The sequence below is a fragment of the Coffea arabica genome, chromosome 10e (assembly GCF_036785885.1).
Source record: "Coffea arabica cultivar ET-39 chromosome 10e, Coffea Arabica ET-39 HiFi, whole genome shotgun sequence".
Classification (NCBI taxonomy): domain Eukaryota; kingdom Viridiplantae; phylum Streptophyta; class Magnoliopsida; order Gentianales; family Rubiaceae; genus Coffea; species Coffea arabica.
The window spans coordinates 2401615-2425303 of NC_092328.1; the positions used below are offsets into that span (position 1 = coordinate 2401615).

A 23689-nucleotide genomic window follows, 5' to 3' on the forward strand; every position below is an offset into this window, starting at 1 on the left:
CTTTCTGCGTTCGGAAGATGAAGGCACATTTGACGCAAATTAGGATGAGTTGCAAAATCTATAACCCATAGGCAAAGTGGTCTTTAGAGTGCAGACTGCAGAGTCCATTTAAACAGTTTCGACTGGTGCCCCCCCCCCCCCCCCCAAAAAAAATATCCATTTAGTGGAGAGCCATCGTTAATATACAGATTTTGAAGTAGATATAACACGTAAAAAGGAAATCACCACTCCTCATTTGCACTTCCCCAATTTGGCGTCATTGTCCATAGGAGTTGGGATAAAAAAAACACTGTAATTAATGGGACATGCAAAGCAGCACTATTGTCTTTCAGAAGAATCTATCCAGAAGAAACATTAACAAGTTTCAGCCAAATCCTCGAGATCCTGTGAGAAACATGTACTGGATATTGGAAGTCATGCTATCACTTTGCATTTACGATATGGCCATAATTTCAGAATCCACAATCTAAAGTTCCATGAAATTGCCTCACCAGTTGATTCACTCTTTTCTGCAGGAGTACAATCCGGTAAAATCACAGCTTTTGCCAATAATATTTAGTAGTCAAAACTTGAAGGATTCTGAGGAGGATTGTCAGAGCCCATCCTCATGGCCCAGCCTGTAGAGTTCACACGAAATTCACTAACAATGAAGTTTGGCAAAAAGTATTGGCACAGCTTCAATTCTAATGCTAGAGTCCTCCTTTTCCCAAAATGACAAGAACACCACTGTGAGGTCAACTTGTAGTGATTAAAAAAAAAAAAAAAACTAGTTAAGAGTGTACCAACAATATTCATGGGGCTAAAGTTACTGATGGATTGCGACTTACCTGTATCCAGATTAATCCCGAGTGGCTTGGAGAGCTGATGGCAACTTGATGAGTAACTAGCAGAGAGCAGACTACCAGCTCTACATCCTGGAATAATCCAATTAGGGTTGCAAAACTGACTTCATCAATAAGAAAGGCAGAGGATGCCAGAAGTTTGAATCAAGACGGAGCTGTTAAGCCCTCCATTTTCATCATACAATGGTACTTTGATGGTGCAACAGCACCAGCTTTTGTACATAAATCCACGACAGCAGGAGCATGACCGTAGTAGTCCCGGCCTTCATTCTTAAGTACTGCCGGATCTTGAAGGCGTCGATACCATACTATGTTTGGTCGAACCAAATCATCTACCCTTGCCTTTCTCCAAAAGTGTTTCCCGCGCCAACCCTCATATTTAAACACACCACAAAGGCGAGCCTTATGGCCTGATGGGCCGACATGAACTTCAGAACAGTGTTCACAGACTTTCGTAGGATAAACCAACAACAGCTTCTCTACTCCAGACCTAACTGTCTCCCAAGCCTTCAGTGTTGCGTTCGCTACAAGCATCATCTCCTTATCTGATAGTGACTCAGCTCCAGCAACAGCACCAAGAATATCGTCCTGACTATAACTATTCAAGTCTAGCATTTTATCATTTACATAAGCTCCTGCCTGCCAGCACAACTCCAAAACTGCTGGGATACGATCAAAATCAAATCTTTGATTATGTTCAATCACATTCTGAAACATGTATTTCAGATGAAATGCCTCTACTGGGACTAATATGTTGTTCAAGCTCCCACTAGTCCACTCATGAACATGAACCTTAGGGCGACGCCTAAAACCACCACAAGTTCGAATCTCATGACCACTTTCTCCAATAAATACTTCTTGACAGTACCTGCAAAGAAACAACTTGAACACATAACCAGGTGTGCAAATGAGCCTGAACAAGCCAAACACAAACACTACAATAAGCTTGGTTTAAACTCCTAACAAGCTTCAAAACTGTGTCTGAGATTTTGTATTATTTTCCAAGTCTAGCTCAAACGAGCTTTCACTGTGCCAACCTCAACACGTAGTAGATCGATTTCAGGTTTCATACATATCAAGTCAAGCTTGCATTGTCTTGTCCAGCTCAGAACCCAATGTATAATGGCTTTTACAAAGTGGAACTCTCAACTTGGAATTAAGTATTCCCTGTTTTCCCATTAAAATGTATCCAAAACATGGAAAAAAAAAACAACAAACTGATATAAATCATCTCCAGTGCGTCTGTATAACTAAAAACATTCTTCTCGTTATTAGATTTCATCAAACTAAAAAACGAGAATGATTTTCAAAAACTGTACAATACTAGCATGAATTAAGAAATCAACAAGGCTTATCAAGCTTGTAATATACTGAGATAAGATGGTTCATTGGAAAATGAAAAGGGATGGGGTGGAGGTAAAATTACTTGCACGCCCAAACGGGAACTCTCTGGAGAAGGATGGAAACGCCTCGGTAGAGGGTTGTTCGGGCCTTGAGGACCTCGTTGGCAACAGGAACCATAGCTTTGACTGGATAATCTTTGGCCCGATTCTCAATTCGCTTCAGAATCATTGGCCTTAACTTCTTCAAATCCACCACTTTCGCCTTCGAGCTGTAACATCTGTAGCATCCAATCATGCTATCCAAGATTAGCTTACGATGGTGCCAAAGCTCCAAATATCTCAAACCCATCTTCTAAAGATTGTAAAGATGGTCCCTTTATGGTATTCTTATGCTTAGTGGGTGTACTTTTGGATGGGCAGGCATTGTAGCAGCGTCGAGGCGGAGGAGGAGGCTGGAATCATGGAGGAGGAGGAGAGTGGCAGTCTGGCGGACCAAATCTTAGAAACCGGGTCGGTAATTAGATAGAAGGGTCAGGTCCAGTGTTCAAGCCTTGTCACAAAAATAGAAAACAACCCAACAATCCGAATAAAATTGGGGCCTGAAGTGGGCCAAGTCCTTTTTTTTGACAAAAAAAAAACAGCCATAATGGGCTTTTACAGTTTCTTTGGCCATCTTTTCTGCTTGTTAAAGTGGCCGGAGATTTGTTAGTATACTAGGCAATTGGACGGGTTGATATTGAGTTTTCACTTAAATGAATTATATTCAATCCGCTTAACTTTAGATTGAATTAATTTCAGATTGGGTCATATTGAATCATCTCAAGCCTATGATCCAAATGTGACCTAATATATTAATTAATAGATTTTGATATATAAATTCTCTCAAATATATTTTTATATATAAAAAATTTGTTCACACACATAAACACATTTTCACACGCTAAAACACTTTCACAAATACAAACACACACTCACCTCTTAAGTTCTTTAAAAATATATTATTTTTATACAATAAAATACACACTAATATACTTTTACAAATACACACATGTACTAACTGTTTAAACTATTTTGGATAAACTCATTATTTTTTATACAAGTAAGGATTTTCAAACTGGATAGTGGATATAGCTTTGGTCCAAACTAAGAGACCGAAGTAACAATTTTAGTCCAAATTGGATATAACATGAAAAAATGGTATATCAATATACGATTTTTCAAATATTGTCACTTGATTTAGCATTAGCTGTACCAAACATATTTCTAGTCCCATAAAAGATCCAATCACGTCTTAATTAAACTGAATTTTTGATGAGAGAGATACAATTCTCAACCAATTAGTTCAAATATCACTATCCAATTCATTTGAAAATTCTTGCGAAAATTAACGCAACATTAACTTCTCCAGCAAAATTTCTGGATACTTTCTTACTCATTCACAATTTTTGTTTGTTTTCCAGAAAAAGAAAAGAAAGGAAAGGGTAGCAAGAGCGCCTTATATTTTTACATCTCAATTCAACCAACCTTATAATTAACCCGTTGTTTTAGAAGTATTTCATGACGTATATATTATCTCTATTGGAAGATGCGAAACTGTTTGCATTAACACAATTCCTTTCCAATGTATATGAATCATAATTTGTTTATTTGTTTTTTAAATTTAAGTTAGGTAATTGGTGCCCAACACCAATATCCAAACCGCTCCAAATATATCTGGAATTTTATTGTTTGATCCAAAATTGACCCAACATCCAAATTACCCAACCCAACCTCTCAAATAAATAGTTGGATTGGGTGGATTGTTAGGTTTTGGGCATAATTGCCAGATTTATTTGTTATCATTTCTTGCTTTTTTCCTTTGGGAAAATTATCACTTCTTGCTTAGAGCAAAAAAATAGGTGAGCAACTTTATCGCTCCTAGGTGAGTATTTGGTTTAGCCAAGTCTTTTGGGGTGAAGTTATCCATCAAGTTAAATTTGGCTCTAGTTCTTTCTTGTTGTTCCGACAACATCACTAGTTGACACAAAAAAGTATTTTTCCGAATAATTTAGGTCATTTGAGAAAAATTGCCCCTCTCTAAATGCGTCCCACTTTGATAGTCATGTTTTCCTTTTTCGTCTGTTCCAAATTATAGTCCAAATTTTAATTGAAGAATTAGTTGTACGTTAATTTTCCTAAAATACCCTTATTCAAGTAAATTGTTATTACTATAAACTTACCCCATTTAATGAGAGTTGATTCTTTTTTTAGCATCAATTCAAGTTTCCATAAAGTTGTACTCTAATTAATGTGAGGGTATTTTAGAAAAATAGTTACATAAATTGATTGTTCCAACAAAGTTAACTATTTTTTCTTAAACTGTGTGAAAAAAAATCAGGACTATCAAAGTGGGATGGATGGAGTAAAAAACAAGGCTAGGGTCAGTCAAGCCCCTCTCTCTTCTCTCACCGGTTCTTAAATTTCATTTCTCTCTTACTGAGGAAAAAGAGAAAAAAAAAAAAGAAAAAAAAGAAGGGGGAACAGAAAGGGGTCTAATTGTAGCTTGACTAAATTTAATAGGATCCAAATGTAATTAACTTCATTACTAGTTAATCTTCCGAGATCTCGGGGGGTCGGGTCCAAGTCCAATGCTCGCAAATCCCAAAATAGGACTCGCCGGAAATTCCTTAGAACATGCCCCAACCCAATTTAAGAGGTACCATTCTGATTCTATCTAAAATTCCTTGATTGCCAAGCGTCTCTTTCAGTTCTCATCAGAAATCGGATCCTGCTTTCTCTCTGTCCCCGGCCTCCCAACTTAGCTCAAGCATAGGAGAAAACTTCCTCGAGGTTACTTACTACACTCTGACATTTTTCCTCCGATTCAGTAGAAAAATTGTCCGTTTGATCACGGTAACTTTTTCTAATGCTAGCTCTTCTGATTTTCCTACTTACATTTCTTCATTGTACAGTCCACTGAGGGGGTTTTTTTTTTAATAATTTTATTTTAAATCAATTCTCTCTCGAAATTGTGTGTGCCATAATTTGTTTTCTTTTGGATCTATAATAGTCTCTGTATCTCATGTATATTTCTTTGTCTTATTTTCGATTGACAATATGATGTGGAGTAAATTCCACTTTTTCCCCTTTGGTACCCGAACAAGAATGCTAATGCGGAAGTATTACTTGTTTGTTAATTGTGGGATGACTGGATTGACAACTTGGTACCATTTAATATATTTAAGATTGTTACTTTTCGTGAATTTTGATAATGTGAGATATATATATATATATATATATATATATATATTTGGTCGGGACGCAAGTTGTAACAGCAGTCTACGTGCCAAAATAGCGAATATTGGTAAGTGGGTGGTATTGAGGTCCACATGATAATGGTGGTGCAGCTAAATTGGAGTTGGATGTTAGTAATATTGAACCGTTTATGGAACAACTCCGAGCAATGCTTAGGAGACAATGATTACTCAAGCAAAGTTTGGTTTGGCAGGAAAAGTGAAACATATTTAAGCACAAGCAAATTGTATCACTAAATTTTAAATATCTATCTTAACAATATATTTGTTGTCTTGGCTTCACTGCAAATGCAAATCGTAGTTTTGTTCAGTGGTTTTCCTGATACTTTAGATTTCGTATACTCAATCAACATGTATCTTCAATGTCTCATTCTGTGCTCCACTGTTTGCTCCCTGCCTCTCTTTCTCTCTCTGTGCTGCCTTCTCAGTTTTGTCCTCTCCAATGCTTATCTTGCTTAGTTTATATATTTATGTGTCATTGTCCTTGAATTGCAGGTGATGTACATGTTGGGAATTTGAAGTAGTTATACGTGTCTTATTTGCTACCTCCATCTATGTTTGGAGGTCCTGTTTCTGTTCCTACCAATAGTCCGCATTTACGGAAGTCTGGTAGCAGACCAGTTGTTTATGATCTTGGTGAGAGAAGCATTGAGTTTTGAGTTAACATTCATACTTCTTACCTGTATTCTGCCTCAGTTGAATATGCTGTCCACGTTTCTTATTGCCTAGTGTTACTAATAGGTACAAGTGAGTTAGGAAATAGTGCTGAAGGAGATTTCTTGCTTCCAATAGAGACAAATGAGATGAAGGGTGTTAGCACACCATTGAGCACCGCTGCAATCTTGCCATCTCCTATTCTGCTTTGGAGATTCAAGGTGCCACTTTTTAGTGCTATGTGTTGATAGTAACAGCTTATGGTAGGATTTCTTGAAGTCTTCTCAGATCAGCTGAGAAAAATTTTCTGAGTTGCTCTTTCACTGGTTATTTGATTTTGGTTACTTTTTAGAGTACCAAATTTTTTCTGGCATAAATGGTATGTGAAATATTGTTTAGCAATGATGGTTGTCATGAGCATGGATAAGGTATAAAGGTCTTTAAGGGTTTCTAGATAGGAATTGTTATCTGTCAACACAATAGGTATGAGTTTTTATGTTTGTTGGAATAAAAAAGGTATGAGTTTTTAGTCTTTAAACTGTTTTTATTGGCTATATTATTTGTATTGAGATTCTAACAGGATGGATTTGGAGTATAACTTTGTGTTCCATAGCTTATCTCTGCATTTTGCAATCCTTGTTTTTAGTTATTAATTCTTGGTGTCGGCTTCATAATTGTTGTTCCTACAAATATCCAGTTTCAATTGCTTTTACTATATTCTGGTAAGAGTCTAACACAGTTTGATGATCAGGTAATATTATTTTTCATCTGGGGTTTCATTTGCTGCAAGGTCAGTTTAACATCTTTCTTCCTATCTGAACAGTCTATCTTTTGCCATTACCTGGCATGGAATTGCTGTTTCTGGGGACCCTTGTACTTGTTTGTATGGTAGAATTTGATGAATTTTTCTATTATTGTAGATTGGATGGGATTCGGTCATGAGAATGAGTGCAGACCTCCGGGACTTATTCTTGTATGAGGCTTTTTTGTACTATAATCCTCTTCTTCTTGTGGTAAGTGAATGTTTTCTGGTCTATGGTCTTGGAATTTAGATTTACCTATTACAGTTTCCATGGTTTTGTTATTTCTTTTATTAAACCATGTTAGTTTCATTGATCTCATCATGGCAGACAATGACAGTTTGGCTTTGGGGAGTCAACTTATGGGTTTTTCAGCATTCTAATGTCAATTACGCTAAAATTTTTGACCTCGACCAGAATCATCTCACACATAAAGAAATATGGAAGGTAGAAATATATATATACAGTATCCTATTGTGATATTGCTACATGTACTGCAGATTTCTTTTTTCTTGGTTTAGATTATTTCCTCACTGCTGGCATTCCCTCTGCTGTTAGTTGAACGAAACTGTCGTTATATAAGTTGATCAAATTTTGACTATTGTTAAAACCTTTGCCTGCTTGTTTAAGCAGAATCATATTTCATTAAGAAAAGAATGAATTTATCTTCTTGAAAACCAAAATTTATACATAAATCCATAGTTTTTATGCAGTAAATTCTCAAGAAAGTATTATGTCCATTTGAGATTTAATTATATTTTGTTTGATATTGCAGTGTGCCACCTGGATGACAATCATTGTCCCAACTAGCATGACTTCATATTTATATCTGTACTCTCATGGAGAGGTTGCATTAGCTGCGTTTCAACCAGTGTAATAGATGATTCTTCTCTCAGTAATCACTCTTTGCTTGTAATATTGTTATTACTTTATCTTTTAGATGTGGGGAACCCCTCATCCATACTTTTTCTTATCTTCAAATTAACCTTTGATTTGAGATGTTGCATGAATCAAAAATTTCTAGAGTCGCATTAAGTGAATCATTTGAGGCTTATATTGCGAGCCAGATGATCCCAATTTGCTATAGGATGGAATAATTATTGCTTCTGATAAATTCATAGTGCTTTGTGAATTATATTTTCCAAAGTTTATATATACAGATTTAGTATTGATACTGCTACTGTACTAATGAATCTTCAACCATGGTTGCTGGTCACATCCTTTTTGCTATCTTCTATGTTGTAAAAATAAGCTTGACATTTGTCACTGCAGGTGCTATTATATGCTGCTGTTGCAATGGCCCTTTTGTCTCCCTTTGATCTTTTCTTTTTGTCATCACGCTACTTTCTGTTGAGAACTCTTTGGCGAATAGTTTTCCCATTGCAGGCAAGTTTATGATCTTTTAGAATATGGCAGATATCTTGTAGGTATACCAAATGAAAGAATTGTTGATTCTCGGCTCATATACTATGAACTCAACTGAATTTGTAGTGAACTTACCTTGAACTTCTGGAGGTGGATACAGAAGCATGAGAGTTTCTTCATCTCTAATTTTGTGTACATGTATGTGGGCTTTCCAGAATCAATTTGCAAGTGTTACTTCATAATTTGAATAGGAGAAGTAAAATAAAGAACTACAAGAGGAATAAAAGGGGACAAGAAGCAGGGGACATATCAACTAAAGCTAGTAATGGCTGTTTTTTTGGCATTCAATTTCATGTCTTTATTACAGTACCAAAAGGACATTTCTTTACAGTTCTTCATGTGTTTTGAATACTCCTTGGATCATTTGGATTTAGGGCAAATAATTACTTTTTCTTTGTTGCAACATTTAACTTTTTCTCTAATGCTTTTTACAGCGTATCACATTTTCTCTTGTTTTTATTTAATCTGTGTGCACAGGCAATATCATTTGCTGATTTCTTTTTGGCTGATATATTAACCTCCATGTCAAAGGTATGCAGTATGCACTTTAGTTGCTCTTAAATGTTTCCTGCCCTGATACTGAGTTGATTATCCATACTACAGAGAGAGAATAGTAGTGTTTTCCCTTGGTTTGTGGAGTTTCTGGAGGTTGATTCCACATTTGCATTTAAATTTTTTTGGCTAGCATGCTAATTTGTTTCCAGAGAATGTATTGGGATCTTTTGAGAATTTATGCAATTCTGCATGCATGACCATGCCCAAATGAAGTTGTGCTGGGCAAGAGGGTTGTCCTAATGCTGTTTAGATCCATCAGTGTGCTTCTTCTATGTTTTTATTATGTTAAGTGGATCTTTTGAACGTAGCTAAATGGGAAGTAGCTAAATGGGAAAATCTTGTCCTAGACTGAGCGAATTGGGAATTCACAGAGATCTGATGTTTAATTGAAATGGCATTATTTGGCTTTTGTTATCTTGATATGAGTTTAGATTTGTCCAAATAAAGCTATGTTTTATAACTTCTGCAGCTATTCTATAAAACTTTATGCAGGTGTTTTCAGATTTGGAGCGTTCAGTTTGTCGGATGGTTCATCGACAGGTCTATTACTCTCTCAATTCTCTTGTTGTTTTATTATCACTGTTATTCTTTTTCTGAGAGTTAGTAAGATGCACATTTCTATGACTTGTTTTAATTGATGCCTCCTGTGTCTAATTGTTTCTGTGTGTTTTCACTTGATTGTTTTGCTATCATGCTTTTTCAATCCTTCTGTGTAATCATGTTATGATCCCTCCATCTTGTTTATGTCAGAGTTAGTTCTTTTTGTGTCAGTTTTTTAGATTACCTGGGATAAGCATTATGTTTGGTTTGCTATGCTCTTAGAAGAGTTATCAGATTTTGGGTGGTGTCACTTGGCGACACAAGCAGCAAATCAGGTTGTAGAAGTTTTGTGGGACTTGTCAAGAATCTTGTGGCAATGCGTGGGGTAATGCAGACTTTTGGATAAGAAGCAGAAAGCTGAGTTGACTAACTCTTCACTCAAGGCCTTCGTAGAGATTATTTTTGGTTTGGAAGTAGCAGACCAAGGTTAATGTAGATTTACTCACCGAGAGTCTAGCCATTTACCTGAAGGGGTCCCAAGGAAGTTGTACGGGGGATATTCATTAAGTATCAGTTGAGGGGAATTGTACTCCATGTTGCAGTTCTGAGAGATGAATTTTCAGAACTTTTATTGGGAAACTATAGTCAGATGTGTCCTTTAGTCCTTGTCATTTCCATTGGTTCAGTTGGTAATGAAATTGAAAGTGATGATTTACATCATGATCCAGCTCAAGATTTTTGTCATGCTTGCTGCCTTGAACTTGTAATGGGTTTTAAACAATAAATTTTCTTTTTCTGCTGTTTTACAAGTTGGACCGCTTTACCAGTTTATGCAGTACCTGTTTCTCGTCTGAAGAATTGGTTGATGCTATGTGCAGGTTGCCACAATTGCATGGTTTGAAGCTGATTCCATTTGTGGCAGTCATTCTGTTGCAATTCCCATAGTTCTCGTTTTGCCTTACCTTTTTCGTCTCTTTCAATGTCTTCGGCAATATAAAGATACTAAGGAAAAAACTTCCTTGTTCAATGGTAATTCCTGACACATTGCTTTTTCTCTTGTTGGTTAAACTGTTTGTTGGAGGAAGTGGTGAAAAGATACCATTTTGCATGGTATTTTCTGCAATCGCACAGATTGCTTTTGCATGATTAGAAGTGTTTGAAACCCATGATGTTCTTGTCAAGTTCAAAACAGTCATGAAGTTCTTGTAATGTCTTTTGGGTTCCCTTGCTTGGCTCGGTGAGTTGATGATTTTTACTACTTTCTTATGCTGCAAGGCCGTGAATTTGCAAAGTCTGATTTGTTAGGATAGTAGTATCCTATGTCAGTTCTCAGTGTATTTTGCTTTTCTTGGGGTTATTTGACTGATTTATGCAAGACATCTAATTGCTTTTTACTCTTTGCTTATTGTGGAAAAAGTACTTGTGCTCTTGGTTGAGAATTGCAAGAAACATGAAAATTTTCATGCGGAACAATGCAGTAAATTTTGTGTATCTGCTTCCTTATTCACTCCCTTTTATCACCTTTACTTCCTTAGTAAATAGTGCATTTGTTATTTCAGGAAGTTATTACAATATTCAAATGCTTAACTTGGCGCCTATTTTCTGTCAATTTGTATTATTGGAACAAGTCCTTGCGAGGATGAAGATGTTTTGTTAAAAAAATGTAATCCTTCCTTGCTTCATTATCATGTATTAAATCATTACCCTTCCTAATGGTTTTCAGCTTTAAAGTATTCGACGGCAGTACCAGTCATCTTTGTTTCAGCCCTCAAGTATCACGTCTTTCCTGATAAGTGGATGAATGTATACCGACCTCTATGGCTTCTTTCTGGTGTTTTAAACTCTTTGTATTCTTTTTACTGGGACGTGACCCGAGATTGGGACTTGAGGTATGCAGTGCTTTCTGCTTCCAGTACTGACATTTAAAATTCTAATCTAGTTTGTGTCTGTGTGCATGCGTGCATGTGTGTGTGTGTGTGTGTCTGTCTGTCTATGTAGTGTATATACATCCTGTTGTGAACTTATTATTCACTACGCACATGGTGCATGGGCATGTGTCAACTTTGAGTGAAATTGCTTCGTTTGGAAGCAAGATTTATGAAGTTTTTCACCTAAGATTTGATGTACCAAATTCTTGATGCGAATGAAAGAACATTAATTACCGCTAGATAGTTACCTTTCAGTTCGTGACACAAGTGCATTGCATCTCTGGTTTAGGCCATCTAAATCAATTGTATCTTTTAACAGTAATCTACCTTTTTTGTTCTCTGCAGTTCTTTCACTCGGATTTTCAAGTTCAGCAAACCCCATCTCATGTCCCACTTGTTATACGGACGGAAATGGGTAAGAAGTTTAGTTCTAATTAGGTTCAGCTCTTCTTCTTTTTGTTGACAAGTTCAATGGCGAAAATCAATAAGGACCAAGATATAGTTAATGTGTGTGTAAAGGAGTTGGCAAAGCAACTCTTGCCTGCCAGTTTCGCGAGGAACTATTATGTGCCTGTTAACGCCACAGGCCCACTGCATCAGCTGATGTGGCCTTCAGTTCCATGAGAATTTGACCTTTTGATGCTGTGGCTTCATTTAAAGATGTGAAAGCCAGATTTTTCTCCAGTGTGATGATGGTTCACTACCCTGTTGTCTTTCCTACTTTTTGATAGTAGTGACAAACTGCTTGAAATAGTCTTTATTGGCGCTTATGCATATTAACAGGAATATATCTATTCCTTCTTGTTATACCTCAGGTATACTTCTGGGTAATTGGAAGCAATCTCATCCTGAGATGCACATGGACATACAAGCTGTCTGCTCATCTCCGCCATAATTACATCACCGTGTTTACAATCACTGCCCTGGAGATTGTTCGCCGTTTCCAATGGGTCTTCTTTCGTGTAGAGAATGAGTGGAACAAAATGAATTCTAAGTCAAATATTGAGCTGTCTATGTCTGAACTGCCAAATGAGGAAGAGAAATTGCTCAACTCTAATGGTCACAATGTATGAGTTTCTGAATAGATCGATCTTTTGCAGCAGTATGAAGATTATCAACACCATCATATTTTGCATGGAAGAGTTCGTCTGTTGCATTCTTTCACGGCCATAAACTTGAGAAAATGGATTTTTGTTCATAATATAGCAAGTTTTTGATGATGACAGTTCCTGCAGCTGTACAAAATATATCACTGTTCTTTCGATGATTACAGCTAAGAGGCAGGCTTAGCCATTTTTGAATTCCTGACAGAGACTTGCAACTGTTTTTCTTGTTAATCTTTTTTTTTTTTTTTTTTGTTCTCTACAACGATAAATTTTGTATAATCTATTCTAGCTTAATTTACGACGAAGTCACTTGAAGTGGCATTCACAAATAAGTGGCAATTATGAGGTGGGAGGCAAGAATATAGAACTTGAATTCTGAAAGAAGCGGTCGTTGTTGGAAAGAACGCTTGAGACTGAAGTCTAAGCGAAACATAATTATTAAGATAGAATTGGATCAGTCTACTGATTTTTTTAGATGCTAACTACAATTAGCTGTTTCTTTCGTGGTACTTAATGCTTTTTTCTGTTAAGATAAATGATCATCATCTCAATGCTGTTAACATGTCAGCATCATTTCGGTTATCCTTGGCACTTTAGGCCTGATTTAATGTTTCTTATAGCAGCCAAAAGCCAGCTCTAATCTTTCGGTGCTTGAAAATGCCTACACAGCTCGTCTGGACCATGTTCTCAATAATCGGAATCTACACTTGAGACACACAAGAAATAATGGATTCAATCTTTGTATTTATTTATTTTTTTTGTGAAATTGGATAGGAAAATTGTATGTGAACCAATGCACAGAACCCCGCTATAATTCTCGGAAATAACGGAGATTTAGGATCTAATTCAACAAGCATATGTCAATTGTAAGATGATCATGTTACGAGATTACCGCACGTCAAAGACAAATCAGACGAAGCATCAATTTATACCTGTAAACGTGAATGGCTTTCATTCATGCCAACAGCTTTATGGCTGTTGTTGATGCAAAATTAGTTGGATCGTATAATCACTGATGGTTGGTTGCAGTTTATCAAGTGTTTGTAAGACATTGCCTACCGTACCGGTAAAACTTGCTTCACATCATCACACGTTTCAGTTGGTGGTCCAGTTCTCAGATTCCGGGACTGTTCAGCGGAGTATGGTATCAGCCCAGTCCAGTCCAGTCAGGTCAAAAGAAAAGCAGCAGAGGAACAGCCACCAGAAGAATTTTAGAATAAATCCAAATGCTCAAGCTTACTAGGAAAGAAGATTGCCAGAGATATTACCCTCTTTTGTCTTTTGAATATTTCCTTCCTTATCCTGTGACTGCGAGTCCTCTCCCAACATACATGATACATCATATATGATATAAACCCCTCCATTTTGTGGCTTCAGTTCCTTGCTCATCTTTGTCTCAAAGAGTCAAGCCCCACTTTCTTTTGTCTTCTCCTCCTAACCTTTCTTTTTCCCTTCTTGACAATTCATGTTCCAATTACCCAATCTCGCATGTTTGATTGATGGAATCATCACTTGCACTAAAACCACATATTTATTATTTTTTCCAACTGGATTGTCAAAGTTGGAAAACTTGCATGCAATTTCAAGCAACCATACAACTCCATAGAAACTGATTTTCGTGCTTCATCAAAATTGTCAAATTTATTCTCATGATTCCACAAACTGCACCATTTCATGAGCAAAGTAAGGTGTAAACTGAAGTACGCCAGAATCTTGAATCCCCAGGAGAGCTAACATATTTTCCCGCCAAATTCTGTTTTCCTTAAAATCTTTGATCCCATTGGCGATAGTTCAGCATATGGAGAGGTTTAGTCAAAGGGAAAATGTTTTACTGGGATATAGTCGACAAGGATCCTTTGAGACCTCAATGAAAACATCGGATGGAGACTCGGACATGGATTTCAGTGATGTTTTTGGCGGCCCTCCACGGCGATTTTCCATTCAAGAAACCAGAAATAGATATAGTTTCTGTGAAGCAAGAGAGGAGTCTGATGAAGATGCAGTTTTCTCAAGAAGTCCATGGCCTGTTTTAGACGAAAAACCAGTTTTTGGTGCAGAAGGTGTCAACAGAAAGTCATATCCAAGTGATGATTTTTATGATGATATTTTCAAAGGTGATGAGGCTAAGTCTCGGAGGACTAGCAGGGACTTCTTCGCTTCTTCCCCTGGTTCCCGGATTTCAAGCCCCTCTAGGCCATTGCCACCCAAAGCTGAGCCCCTTAGCACGTCATACCCTGCTCAATTCGGGTAAAGATTTTATTATCATTTTCCTCGTTTTGATTTTCCTTCTTAAACAATTCTGTAAGGTTTCTTAATTGGATAGGAAGAGGACATTTTAACCGAGAGATTCCTGCACTTTCACAATGACATAGATGGTGAATTTGTGTTCTCCAGAAGGATTATAGAGCTTGCAAAACTTTAGGATGCTGTTATTTTACATTTCATGGCCTTTCTGAAATGGAAAGGATACGAGGGAGATTTTAGCTAAATATTGCTGCCTTGCCAAGGTGGATTCTTTTTCTTGTGACATGGAAAGGATATTAATCTCTTATTTTTTTTCTCGACATTTGTCATATTTAATCCTTTCTTCTCGTACTGCTTTACCTGTTTTAATCAGAAAGGCGCCATATTGCAAGTAGCGGGTGGTTAAATTTGTGGTATTTGAACCTTGATCTTCAACTTGTAATAGGATTTTATCCAATAATTCCTTTGTCATGTTAGTTTGTTTTCCATTTCGTTGCTTTGTTATTCCTACAAGTAGTTACATTACTGAATCGACCTGAGAAGTTAATTCAAGCATAAATGAACCATTTCTCTGTGCTCCTCCTGTGGCATAATTATCATCTCTACATTACAGTAACTTATATGTTGTGCTAGAAATTCTACGCAGATTGTGCTGGTTATGACTTATGAGATTTGCTTTCCTTTTTTTCTTTCCTGCGTGTATTGCATCTAATTTGAAGTGCTAATGAAATGTCCCAGCCTTCCAGCCAAATTGACAAAAGCAACGGACTTTCCTCTCTTTGGTACCACAAATCGTAGTTCCTATAAGAGCAAAGATGGACTGTCAAACGGCACAAGCTATAAAAACAAAGATGAACACACTTCTCTTTCTAGATTTGCAAACCAAGCAACAGAGGTACAGGACGAGGCAAGAAAAGATCGCCCAGTTTACCGTCAAAGCCCCCTATCACACGAAGCTTCTCATACTGGTGAGAATTGTCATGAAACCAAATCCATTGAAAAAGACATGGGAGCCAAGTTAAAATATAAAACACAAGGCAAGGAAGTTCCTTTTAATAGTGGCCAGTTTCACTTCTCCATATACAAGTGGGCAGGCAGCGGAGTACCTCTATTGATGCCGCTTGGGGGAAGGAGTAAATCGAGATATAAAGAAAATTTTAAGACTGAGAGATGTTCCAGTTCTAATGGAAGGATTGAAAGTGATATTATTGGCAGGCATTTACCAGCCGTGGAAGAGCACATTATATCCATAGATACGAAATCTTTGACCTTGAAAATAGATAATGAAAAGCATGATGACAGTAGCAATGACAAGAAGATAGATTCCTGCAGTCAAGTTGAAGAAACACATCTGCAAGTTCCAGAACCAAAACTCTTCGAAAGTGAAGGAACTGCTGCTAAACTTGATGACAATATCACAAGGAAGAAAACAGAAGAAGAATCTCTTTCAAAGAATGAAACTAACCTGTATGCAAAAATTGAAAAAGAATTTTCTACCAATAAAGGGCAAACTCCAAAGGCTCACACAAAATCCCTGCATGAACTGCTCAAGGATGAGAACGGGGAACAAGGTAATCTGTACTGCACATCAAGCTTCTACTTCATCTCTATGCTACTTTATATTGATTATATTTAACTTCGTGTATGCATTGCCACTAAAGGAAATGAAAACAGCTTCTACATCAAGACCACAAATGTAGCCAGTAATAATGTCAATGTCAGAACTAGTCCAAAGAAAACTGATGCAAGAAGCACCAGTAGCAACAGATCAGAGATGACTAATGCTAAGAAAGGTTCAGCCACAAATTCAGGAGATGCCATTGGTGGAACTAGAGTTAAAGGAAAAGTGAAGGAGTTTGTAAAGATCTTCAACCAGGAAACTACAGCACAATCTAATGCCAAGTTTGACAGCAAGAGCCCTAGGTGGCAGGGACTGGAAATCAACAGGTCTGAAAATGGGATGAGCACTGCAGTCAAAACAGATGAGAACGTGCATAAGCTGGATAACATGGCAGACGCTTCCAGCAGGGTACTTTATAGCATCCGTTATTTGTTAAAGTTTCTATCTGTATAACCTCATAGGAAGTCATTTTTTCCTGAAGACAGTGGACTTTCTTGAATCACATCTTTTCATCTTGCAGGTGGATGCTAACTTCAACAAGAATAAGGTGAATCAAGAGTCACACTTCAAGAGCTCGGTTCACAAACCTAGTGATCCATCTACTAATGAGAGCAATGCTTCAAATTTTTCTGGTTAGCTATCTCAGCTTAGTCTTATGGCTGTAGCTTTTCATTCTCTTCAAATATATTTCTTTTTTCAACTCTGTTGGTGTTGTTTATTTTCATAGTGTACACAAATATAGTCCTCAAATTTTTCTGATATTTTCCCTTCTTTTCCCAGATTCACTTCCCAAGGATTATGACAGCAATGTTGAAAACAAAGATGACTCCTTCTTCCTGGTATGTACTTGATTCTTTGTTATGTGTTAAAAGATAAATGATGCAGGATATCTTTGTATATATCTGTCTTAGGATGTTTGAGTACGACACTGGATTGCTGTTGTTCAATCATAGTAGAAATTAATGGAATAAACTTCATGCCCTGAAGGCTGTTAGGTTAGAGAAAGTAAATTTATCCACATTACGGTAGTAAGAGCAATTATGTTGTTAAAGTGTTGAATTATGCATGGACTTTCTAATAGTTAGTCATATAACACTCGTTGTCAGGTTGAAGACCTAACTCATGATGAGGAGAAAGATTTACAAACAAGTGGAGTTTCTGCGGAAATCCAAGTGAGTTTGTTTTATTCATAATGACTTTCACAATTCTGAACATGCTGTTTTGATATCCCTACGTCTGGATGCAGGCTTCAAATGCTAAAATTCAACAATGGTCAAGTGGAAGGAAAGGAAATATCCGCTCACTGCTGTCAACATTACAACTTGTAAGATCTCTCTCTCTCTCTCTGAAGTTTTAATGTTTGTCTTAGATAAATGACTTTGGAATTGTTTTGTATCCTCGACACAGTTCCTATTGAACTGTTGTTGTACTCTCATCTTTGTATTGGAGCCTGCAGAGTTAGTAATTGGAAATTAATTATTGGAAAGCTCCATTTGTGACATTCACAGTTTATGGGACTTTTTTTTTTCGTAATGCGTTTTAAGTTTCAACATCTTTAACAAATTTGCCGAAACTATGATACATAGTTTATTATGCATTTGCCAAAGCTCAAAAATTCTGGTACCTAATTTCTGCATTCTGGTATCTAACACTTGTTTGCATATCTGTGTATTATTTCCTGCTTAGGTTCTATAGTGGAAGCATTTTAACCTTCTGACTTTAGACATCTAATTGCTTGGGTTAAACAAAACTTTTGTGTACATCCAAAGTCACTTGATGCTTTCTTTTATCTTTTGGATTTAGAACTGTATACTTGCTCTTCCTCTTCTTTTGAATCTGGTTGCAGTATTACAAGGTGCTTTCTTTTGACTTATTGTGATCTCTTGACAAATGTACAAAATGAAATGGAATGGTTTATTTCTGTGATTAGATAATGAACGCAATTATATGGATTGATAAGATTCAAGGTTTTGATGTGATGTAATTCACTTATCTTTTCCATATGAAATTGTAAAGTTTTCAGGCTTTCTTTTCCTAAACGATCTTTCTTTGTGTTTTTGTATCTGCAAACCTTTATTAGGTTCTTTGGCCAGAGAGTGGGTGGAAGCCTGTGCCTCTGGTTGATTTAATTGATGGAAGTGCAGTTAAGAGAGCATATCAGAGAGCTTTACTCTGCCTACATCCAGATAAGCTGCAGCAAAAGGGTGCTGCATCCCACCAAAGGTTCATTGCTGAACAAGTTTTTGATATTCTGCAGGTAATCCAATAGCTAGTCAAATGGTTAATCTCTTCAATTAAGTCTTGCTTGAAGGTATAGATGAATCAATTTGTAATCTGTCAATGGACTACAAGAGGACTTGAATATTTTGAAGTGACTACCTTATACACATCCCCCAGGTTTTTCTCAACGCGTTGCTTAATTTGGGATATATATTCAGCTTATTACGCTGAACTCATTGTTTGCAAATATAGTAGAAGATTTGATTGCTTATCATCAGTAATGTGGGTTGTGAATTTCTTGTCCTTAATAGTCTTGCCAGTTGGTATCAATAGCCGTATACTAGATGTAACATGTAAATCCAGTTGTTTACTGAGCAACTTTGAAGTTCATTCTGAAGCTCCAAGGAAACATTATTCTTGAATGCTAAATCTAGCTCTCTTTTCCTGCAGGAGGCGTGGAGTCACTTCAATTCACTTGGTGCGATTTGAGTGCTTGCAATATGACATCGAGGAGAATCCATCCAAATTCCCTCACCTGCAAAATGCAATTTTATTTGTGCATCATTTTTCTTGTGCACAGTTATACCGTTGTTTCCCTACAAGATGTACCATTGTTCCTTATTTCTTTAAGGGGGATTAGGGCCGATTGACAAGTGAGTTTTTTGGGTGTTTGTTTAAAACTTTCCTGTAGTTTATCGTAACAGTTGTAGAAAAAAATTTTGAAATGTGTAATTTTTTTGGATATTTTAAAGTGTATAATTTAAAAATTTTGAGAATTTTTTTAAAATTATTGTAGTTGAAGTTGTTAAAAAACTTGTAGCAGATAAATTTGATCAAAACTTATTTGCAAACAAGGCCCAAGGATTGTTTTCGATTTCTGCAGCACAACTTCCCATAGGCTTGTTGGTTAAACGGAGAAGAAAGTCAAATTTCAGTCTTGTTTGGAGAGTTATTTTACAAGCATTCCAATTGCGTTCACAAAGATGAAAGACATAAGTTTTTTTTTTTATTCCCGTACCTTTGTGTGCCCGGCAAAATTAGAAGTCATTATTCACCTTTTAACATTCTTTAAATTTGTTTTTCTCTAGCGGATATGCAAATTTATACATTTTTTTAACCCTTTGTAAATATATACTATATATATATATATATATATATATATATTTGGATTGTTATGGATTTCTTGAAAAAACTTGCCGGGCAAGCTCAAATTTACTCCAACTTGTTTTTGCTGACAACGCAGCCCTTGGACTTTTTTTTTTTTTTTTTTTTATTGACACAGAGGTGTTCAGATCAATTCTTACGGGGCCCGACTAATTCCCTGCGATCCGGATCCGGCGCCCCAACCCGACCCAAACGCGATAAGTGCGCGAAGGAACCCAACAGAGTGGAGACTCGAACTTAGGACCTTAAGAGTCACCGATGAGAGGCGCTACCGCTGGATCATTCACGCGAAGGAGCCCTTGGACTACTTGATACCTGATAAAGATAAATCAGCCTGTACGTTAACAGCTTATCAATCTAAATTCCGTTGGCTGTTTCTTTTTTCCCCTCTAAATGAGGCAAACTATCTGAGGCTGCATTTGACAGATGTATTGCACTAATTTCGGTTCAGCAGCCAATGGAACCTGGTTTGGATACCGTTTGTGATTGGAGTATTTTGGACCTCAAAATTATTATGGTCAGCGTTCACACTTCACCAAAAAAATCCGCCCACTTTTCCCTGCATTTTGTATACTTTCCTTGCCTGTAGCCTTTTTACTTCTTCAACTTAAAAAGTGTACGTCTCTGCATAGTGCATACCCTTTTCGTCCAGATACACGAAACTTTGACTTGACAAAAAGTGAATCCTCCAATATTCTTGGACACGGGACCTTGCTTTTTATCGGTTTCTCTCAAGAGGGTTCCCTTGAGATTGTTCAATTCTTGGTTCTAATTTCAGAAATCTGGTCCGGGGTACTGCAGAGTATTGTGATTAGTATTTTTCTGTGTGGAATAAATTTGTTGTTAGTCTTAGGAGCTCAAGGATGGTCGGACCATTATCTCTTGTTGCTTCACCAATCACTGATTCACATGGATGTCCATGCTTGTGTTTGGATGCTCTGCCTTCATGCAACTTGAGTAGTGGAGATCTGATTACGAGTAGGAATTTAGTTACTAGTAGAAGGCATATGCCGAGACCTACTGGATCATTGGAGCTGAGTAGCCCTTTTCTTGATTCAGTAAAAGCTCTATCTGGTGGTTGGAGTTTGGGAGAGCAGAGGAAGAACAGGAGTTTGAAGATTGTAAGTGAAGTGGCCGGACAATACGAGGAAAACTTTGCTGATGTAAAAGCTGTAAGAACATTCACTCTTTGTCCTAGATGCTTATTGTGCTTCCTTTGATCCCTGGTATGGTTAATTTTTTGCTACATGTTGATTAATTTATTATGGGAGAATGTACTGGTGTTGCTATTTGCAGCTTTTTGTGCCTTTGCGATACTAAATTCATTGTACCTTTTGGCAAGTAATTAGGAACTATGAAAAGAATAATGTTGGCACATTAATTGGAAACCCACGTCTAGCCAAGGGGTTGTTCTTAACCATTTATGATCAGCAGCATATTAGTTATAGATTAGAAAATTATGCATGAACTAACTGATGATGGGCAAATGGAAATAAAAAGGTATGATAAACTAGCTATATTTTTTGAAGAAAGAGAAAGTTAGTGGTATCTACAATTTGGCTGTATTATTATCAACAACTGCATTCACATTATTCATTGAGAACAGAATTATCATGGGTGGTTGGGTGCGATTATATGTTCCACACACTAAATCATGTTTGCAGAAAGATATTGGATTGATCTTTGCTGCTGTGTGTCTTTGGTGTATTGGATATGCTACCATCACTTCATGTTCGTTATCCTAATTGTGCATGAATAACAAAATTGCCTTGGTTACAATCATAGTAGACTCCAATGATTAGATAGATTTTTATCATTCACTCGCTCAAGTTGCTAAATGAATCGGCTTGCAGTCAATTCTTAACTTTTTCACATACAAAGCTGTGAGGACTGTTATGAACCAGCTCTCTGAGATGAACCCTCCACAATACCGATGGTTTAATGAGTAAGTAAAATTTTCCTTCTGAGAGATGTTGTGCCTGCTTTTTTCATTCTTGATGTCCAGCTTTGTATATCTTCAGACACAGCAAGTAAGACTTGGATCTCACTCACTTAAACATCATCATATTCGAACAAGAAGAGTTGAGCCAGAAGTCATGCCTAGTGTTCACAATATGCATTTTTTTTCTGCTTCTTCTCTTTTCTTTTACCCATCTGAGTTTATACAGGAAGCGAGTTGCAGGTTTTTCATCGATGAGTTCTACAATCAAAACTTGTTACTTTGTTGCCCCTTTTGTCTTCTAACAATCCAAAGAAAGATTGCTTCATGTTTTGTGATTTTACTTGTGTATTTCGACCTCAACAGTTATGTTGCTGCAAATAAGCCTCGTGATGGGAAGCGATTCATCCGCAGCCTGGCAAAGGTATCCGCTGGGGAAGGTCTTGTAGCATTAGGTGCATGAATTTCTTGATTAGTGGCAGGCAAGCCTAATAGGTTCAAATCCATCATCTTTTGACAGGAGAAGCGTGAACTCGCAGAAAGAGTGATGGTAACACGACTTTACCTGTACGGAAAATGGATTAAGGTAAAAAGAGGATATGTTGCTGGTTTAATATTATTGTATTGTGACAAGGATCCTTTTGTGCCTGTGCACTGAGATATTTTGCACTATTGCTGTCTATTTTTTTTTTTTTTTTTTCACTTTCAGAAATGTGACCATGCTGCAATATACAAAGAAATCTCTGATCAAAATTTGGAGTTGATGCGAGAGCGGCTCATAGAGACAGTAATCTGGCCTTCTGATGATACAAACACTGAGAAGATTGGATGAATGGCTCCAGCCACTTTCAACAGTTTAGATCTTCTGCCTGTAATTTCTCGTTTGTGTAATACATACTAATTTGGCCGATAGGAAAATTCCGTTGTAGTAGTGAGTGATTTACTTTTAAGTTAAGGATTGGAATTGTTTTAATCACATTGTAGTATGTGAATATATATATTCTTTAGATTAGCTTAAAAAAAGGAATAGGAAAAACGGCTTCGATTTTGTTGTTTGTACAAAAACATTTCTTTCCTCCCATTGTGCCTCACCAATGTAGGGGCAATTAATTCAATCTCAAGCCTAGTTTGTCAAGAGAGAGGAATGATCATATGCTCAACACCAAAAAATATACTCCCTCCCTTTTTTTATAATTGACGTTTAAGAAATTTGCTCTTAAGTACTTTTATCTGTCGTTTTATTATCTCCATGCAACATTAATTATTTTTTCACAATTTTACCCTTTTATCTCTCTTTTCATAATTGGTGGGAGTTAATTTGCATTGCTTTTGACCTAGTAAAACAGCACCATTTAATACTCTAGTGAGAGAAAACATGGGTGAATTGGATAATTAATGAGGGTACAAAAGGAAAGTAGTGTATAGATTTAAACAATGAAAAACTTTTCTTAATTGGTGTGCAAAACCTTAAACGTCAGTTATAAAAAAAGGGAGGGAGTATATATATATATATTATAGTATTTTTTTTTTCAAAAAATTTATCCCGAATAATCTACATGTCCAAACACGCTACTCAATTTTAACCCATTCGGACGGCATATGCAATTAATTACCGCAGTGAAAGATTGCAACTGCTATCCTATTACTGATACCGAGGTGATTGAATTCTTGGGACACTACAACTGGCTGTACAGCTTGACACATAAATTTCATCCGCAGCTATTATTGCATTCCTTTAGCCATTAGTGCCATGCACAGGATATCCATGGAGGGTTTCACCAATGGGATTGGGACTCATAAGAGGCACAAAAGGAAAATCCAGGCACAGGCAGCAGCTGCAGCTGTACCAAAGGGCTGGAGGAGATGTTGCAAACGTGCAAACTGCAGTAGCCCAGTTGACTTCTCCCATTGTTCCAAACAAAAAGAAAAATTGTTTGAGCGGACTTGTATAACTTCATCAGAAGATAGTTAGGTGATTGAATTTGCTGCTGCCCTAAAAGGGTACACAATGAAGA

The 23689-nt window shown here is 36.9% G+C and overlaps 4 protein-coding genes across 16 annotated transcripts; 3 read left to right on the forward strand and 1 right to left on the reverse strand.

The window, feature by feature from the left end:
- Window positions 1-203: 203 nt before the first annotated feature.
- LOC113711957 (APO protein 4, mitochondrial-like) lies at window positions 204-2722 on the reverse strand. 5 transcript variants are annotated; one of them, XR_011821747.1, is made up of 3 exons: window positions 2269-2722; window positions 828-1710; window positions 204-617 (listed from the first exon to the last, which is right to left on the reverse strand). XR_011821747.1 is itself a non-coding variant. In XM_072066760.1 (2 exons), exons 1-2 carry the CDS (start codon window positions 2532-2534, stop codon window positions 987-989), a joined length of 990 nt encoding a protein of 329 aa, XP_071922861.1. In that variant the 5' UTR covers window positions 2535-2722; the 3' UTR covers window positions 204-986. The 5 variants fall into 5 exon arrangements, 1 of the variants encoding a protein (XP_071922861.1); XR_011821746.1 differs by having other exon boundaries at window positions 204-700; XR_011821745.1 differs by having other exon boundaries at window positions 204-726.
- A 2036-nt stretch (window positions 2723-4758) lies between these two features.
- Window positions 4759-12791, forward strand: LOC113712659 (uncharacterized). Of its 9 annotated transcripts, none has more exons than XM_027236159.2 (14): window positions 4760-5077; window positions 5974-6114; window positions 6220-6353; window positions 6884-6922; window positions 7053-7145; window positions 7263-7379; window positions 7708-7803; window positions 8205-8318; window positions 8835-8888; window positions 9405-9452; window positions 10331-10481; window positions 11176-11341; window positions 11726-11795; window positions 12196-12791. In XM_027236159.2, exons 2-14 carry the CDS (start codon window positions 6033-6035, stop codon window positions 12451-12453), a joined length of 1422 nt encoding a protein of 473 aa, XP_027091960.2. In that variant the 5' UTR covers window positions 4760-5077; window positions 5974-6032; the 3' UTR covers window positions 12454-12791. The 9 variants fall into 9 exon arrangements, with proteins under 9 accessions (XP_071923575.1, XP_071923576.1, XP_071923577.1 ...); XM_027236158.2 differs by having other exon boundaries at window positions 4760-5014; XM_072067474.1 differs by lacking the exon at window positions 7708-7803 and having other exon boundaries at window positions 4759-5077.
- Window positions 12792-13759: 968 nt separating this feature from the next.
- On the forward strand, window positions 13760-19358 carry LOC113711023 (J domain-containing protein required for chloroplast accumulation response 1). The gene is made up of 9 exons (XM_027234159.2): window positions 13760-14733; window positions 15469-16301; window positions 16392-16759; window positions 16872-16983; window positions 17132-17190; window positions 17458-17523; window positions 17598-17675; window positions 18432-18608; window positions 19022-19358. The coding sequence occupies exons 1-9, from the start codon at window positions 14285-14287 to the stop codon at window positions 19058-19060; spliced, it is 2181 nt and encodes a 726-aa protein (XP_027089960.1). The 5' UTR covers window positions 13760-14284; the 3' UTR covers window positions 19061-19358.
- LOC113710918 (chaperonin-like RbcX protein 2, chloroplastic) lies at window positions 19084-22722 on the forward strand. Its single transcript, XM_027233993.2, has 6 exons — window positions 19084-19224; window positions 19854-20907; window positions 21589-21680; window positions 22041-22098; window positions 22195-22260; window positions 22384-22722. The coding sequence occupies exons 2-6, from the start codon at window positions 20599-20601 to the stop codon at window positions 22504-22506; spliced, it is 648 nt and encodes a 215-aa protein (XP_027089794.1). The 5' UTR covers window positions 19084-19224; window positions 19854-20598; the 3' UTR covers window positions 22507-22722.
- The last annotated feature ends 967 nt before the right edge of the window (window positions 22723-23689 follow it).

Excerpts from the sequence above, each read along its gene's own strand:
- LOC113711957 (XM_072066760.1), bottom strand. The coding sequence starts at position 2,534 with ATGGGTTTGAGATATTTGGAGCTTTGGCACCATCGTAAGCTAATCTTG. Across the intron at positions 1,711-2,268 it reads GTTCCCGTTTGGGCGTGCAA|GTACTGTCAAGAAGTATTTA; the intron begins GTAATTTTACCT and ends GTTTCTTTGCAG.
- LOC113712659 (XM_027236159.2), top strand. The coding sequence starts at position 6,033 with ATGTTTGGAGGTCCTGTTTCTGTTCCTACCAATAGTCCGCATTTACGG. Across the intron at positions 7,804-8,204 it reads CATTAGCTGCGTTTCAACCA|GTGCTATTATATGCTGCTGT; the intron begins GTGTAATAGATG and ends TTGTCACTGCAG. Across the intron at positions 11,796-12,195 it reads TGTTATACGGACGGAAATGG|GTATACTTCTGGGTAATTGG; the intron begins GTAAGAAGTTTA and ends GTTATACCTCAG.
- LOC113711023 (XM_027234159.2), top strand. The coding sequence starts at position 14,285 with ATGGAGAGGTTTAGTCAAAGGGAAAATGTTTTACTGGGATATAGTCGA. Across the intron at positions 14,734-15,468 it reads TCATACCCTGCTCAATTCGG|CCTTCCAGCCAAATTGACAA; the intron begins GTAAAGATTTTA and ends GAAATGTCCCAG. Across the intron at positions 16,760-16,871 it reads TGGCAGACGCTTCCAGCAGG|GTGGATGCTAACTTCAACAA; the intron begins GTACTTTATAGC and ends TTCATCTTGCAG.
- LOC113710918 (XM_027233993.2), top strand. The coding sequence starts at position 20,599 with ATGGTCGGACCATTATCTCTTGTTGCTTCACCAATCACTGATTCACAT. Across the intron at positions 20,908-21,588 it reads ACTTTGCTGATGTAAAAGCT|TCAATTCTTAACTTTTTCAC; the intron begins GTAAGAACATTC and ends ATCGGCTTGCAG. Across the intron at positions 21,681-22,040 it reads CAATACCGATGGTTTAATGA|TTATGTTGCTGCAAATAAGC; the intron begins GTAAGTAAAATT and ends CGACCTCAACAG.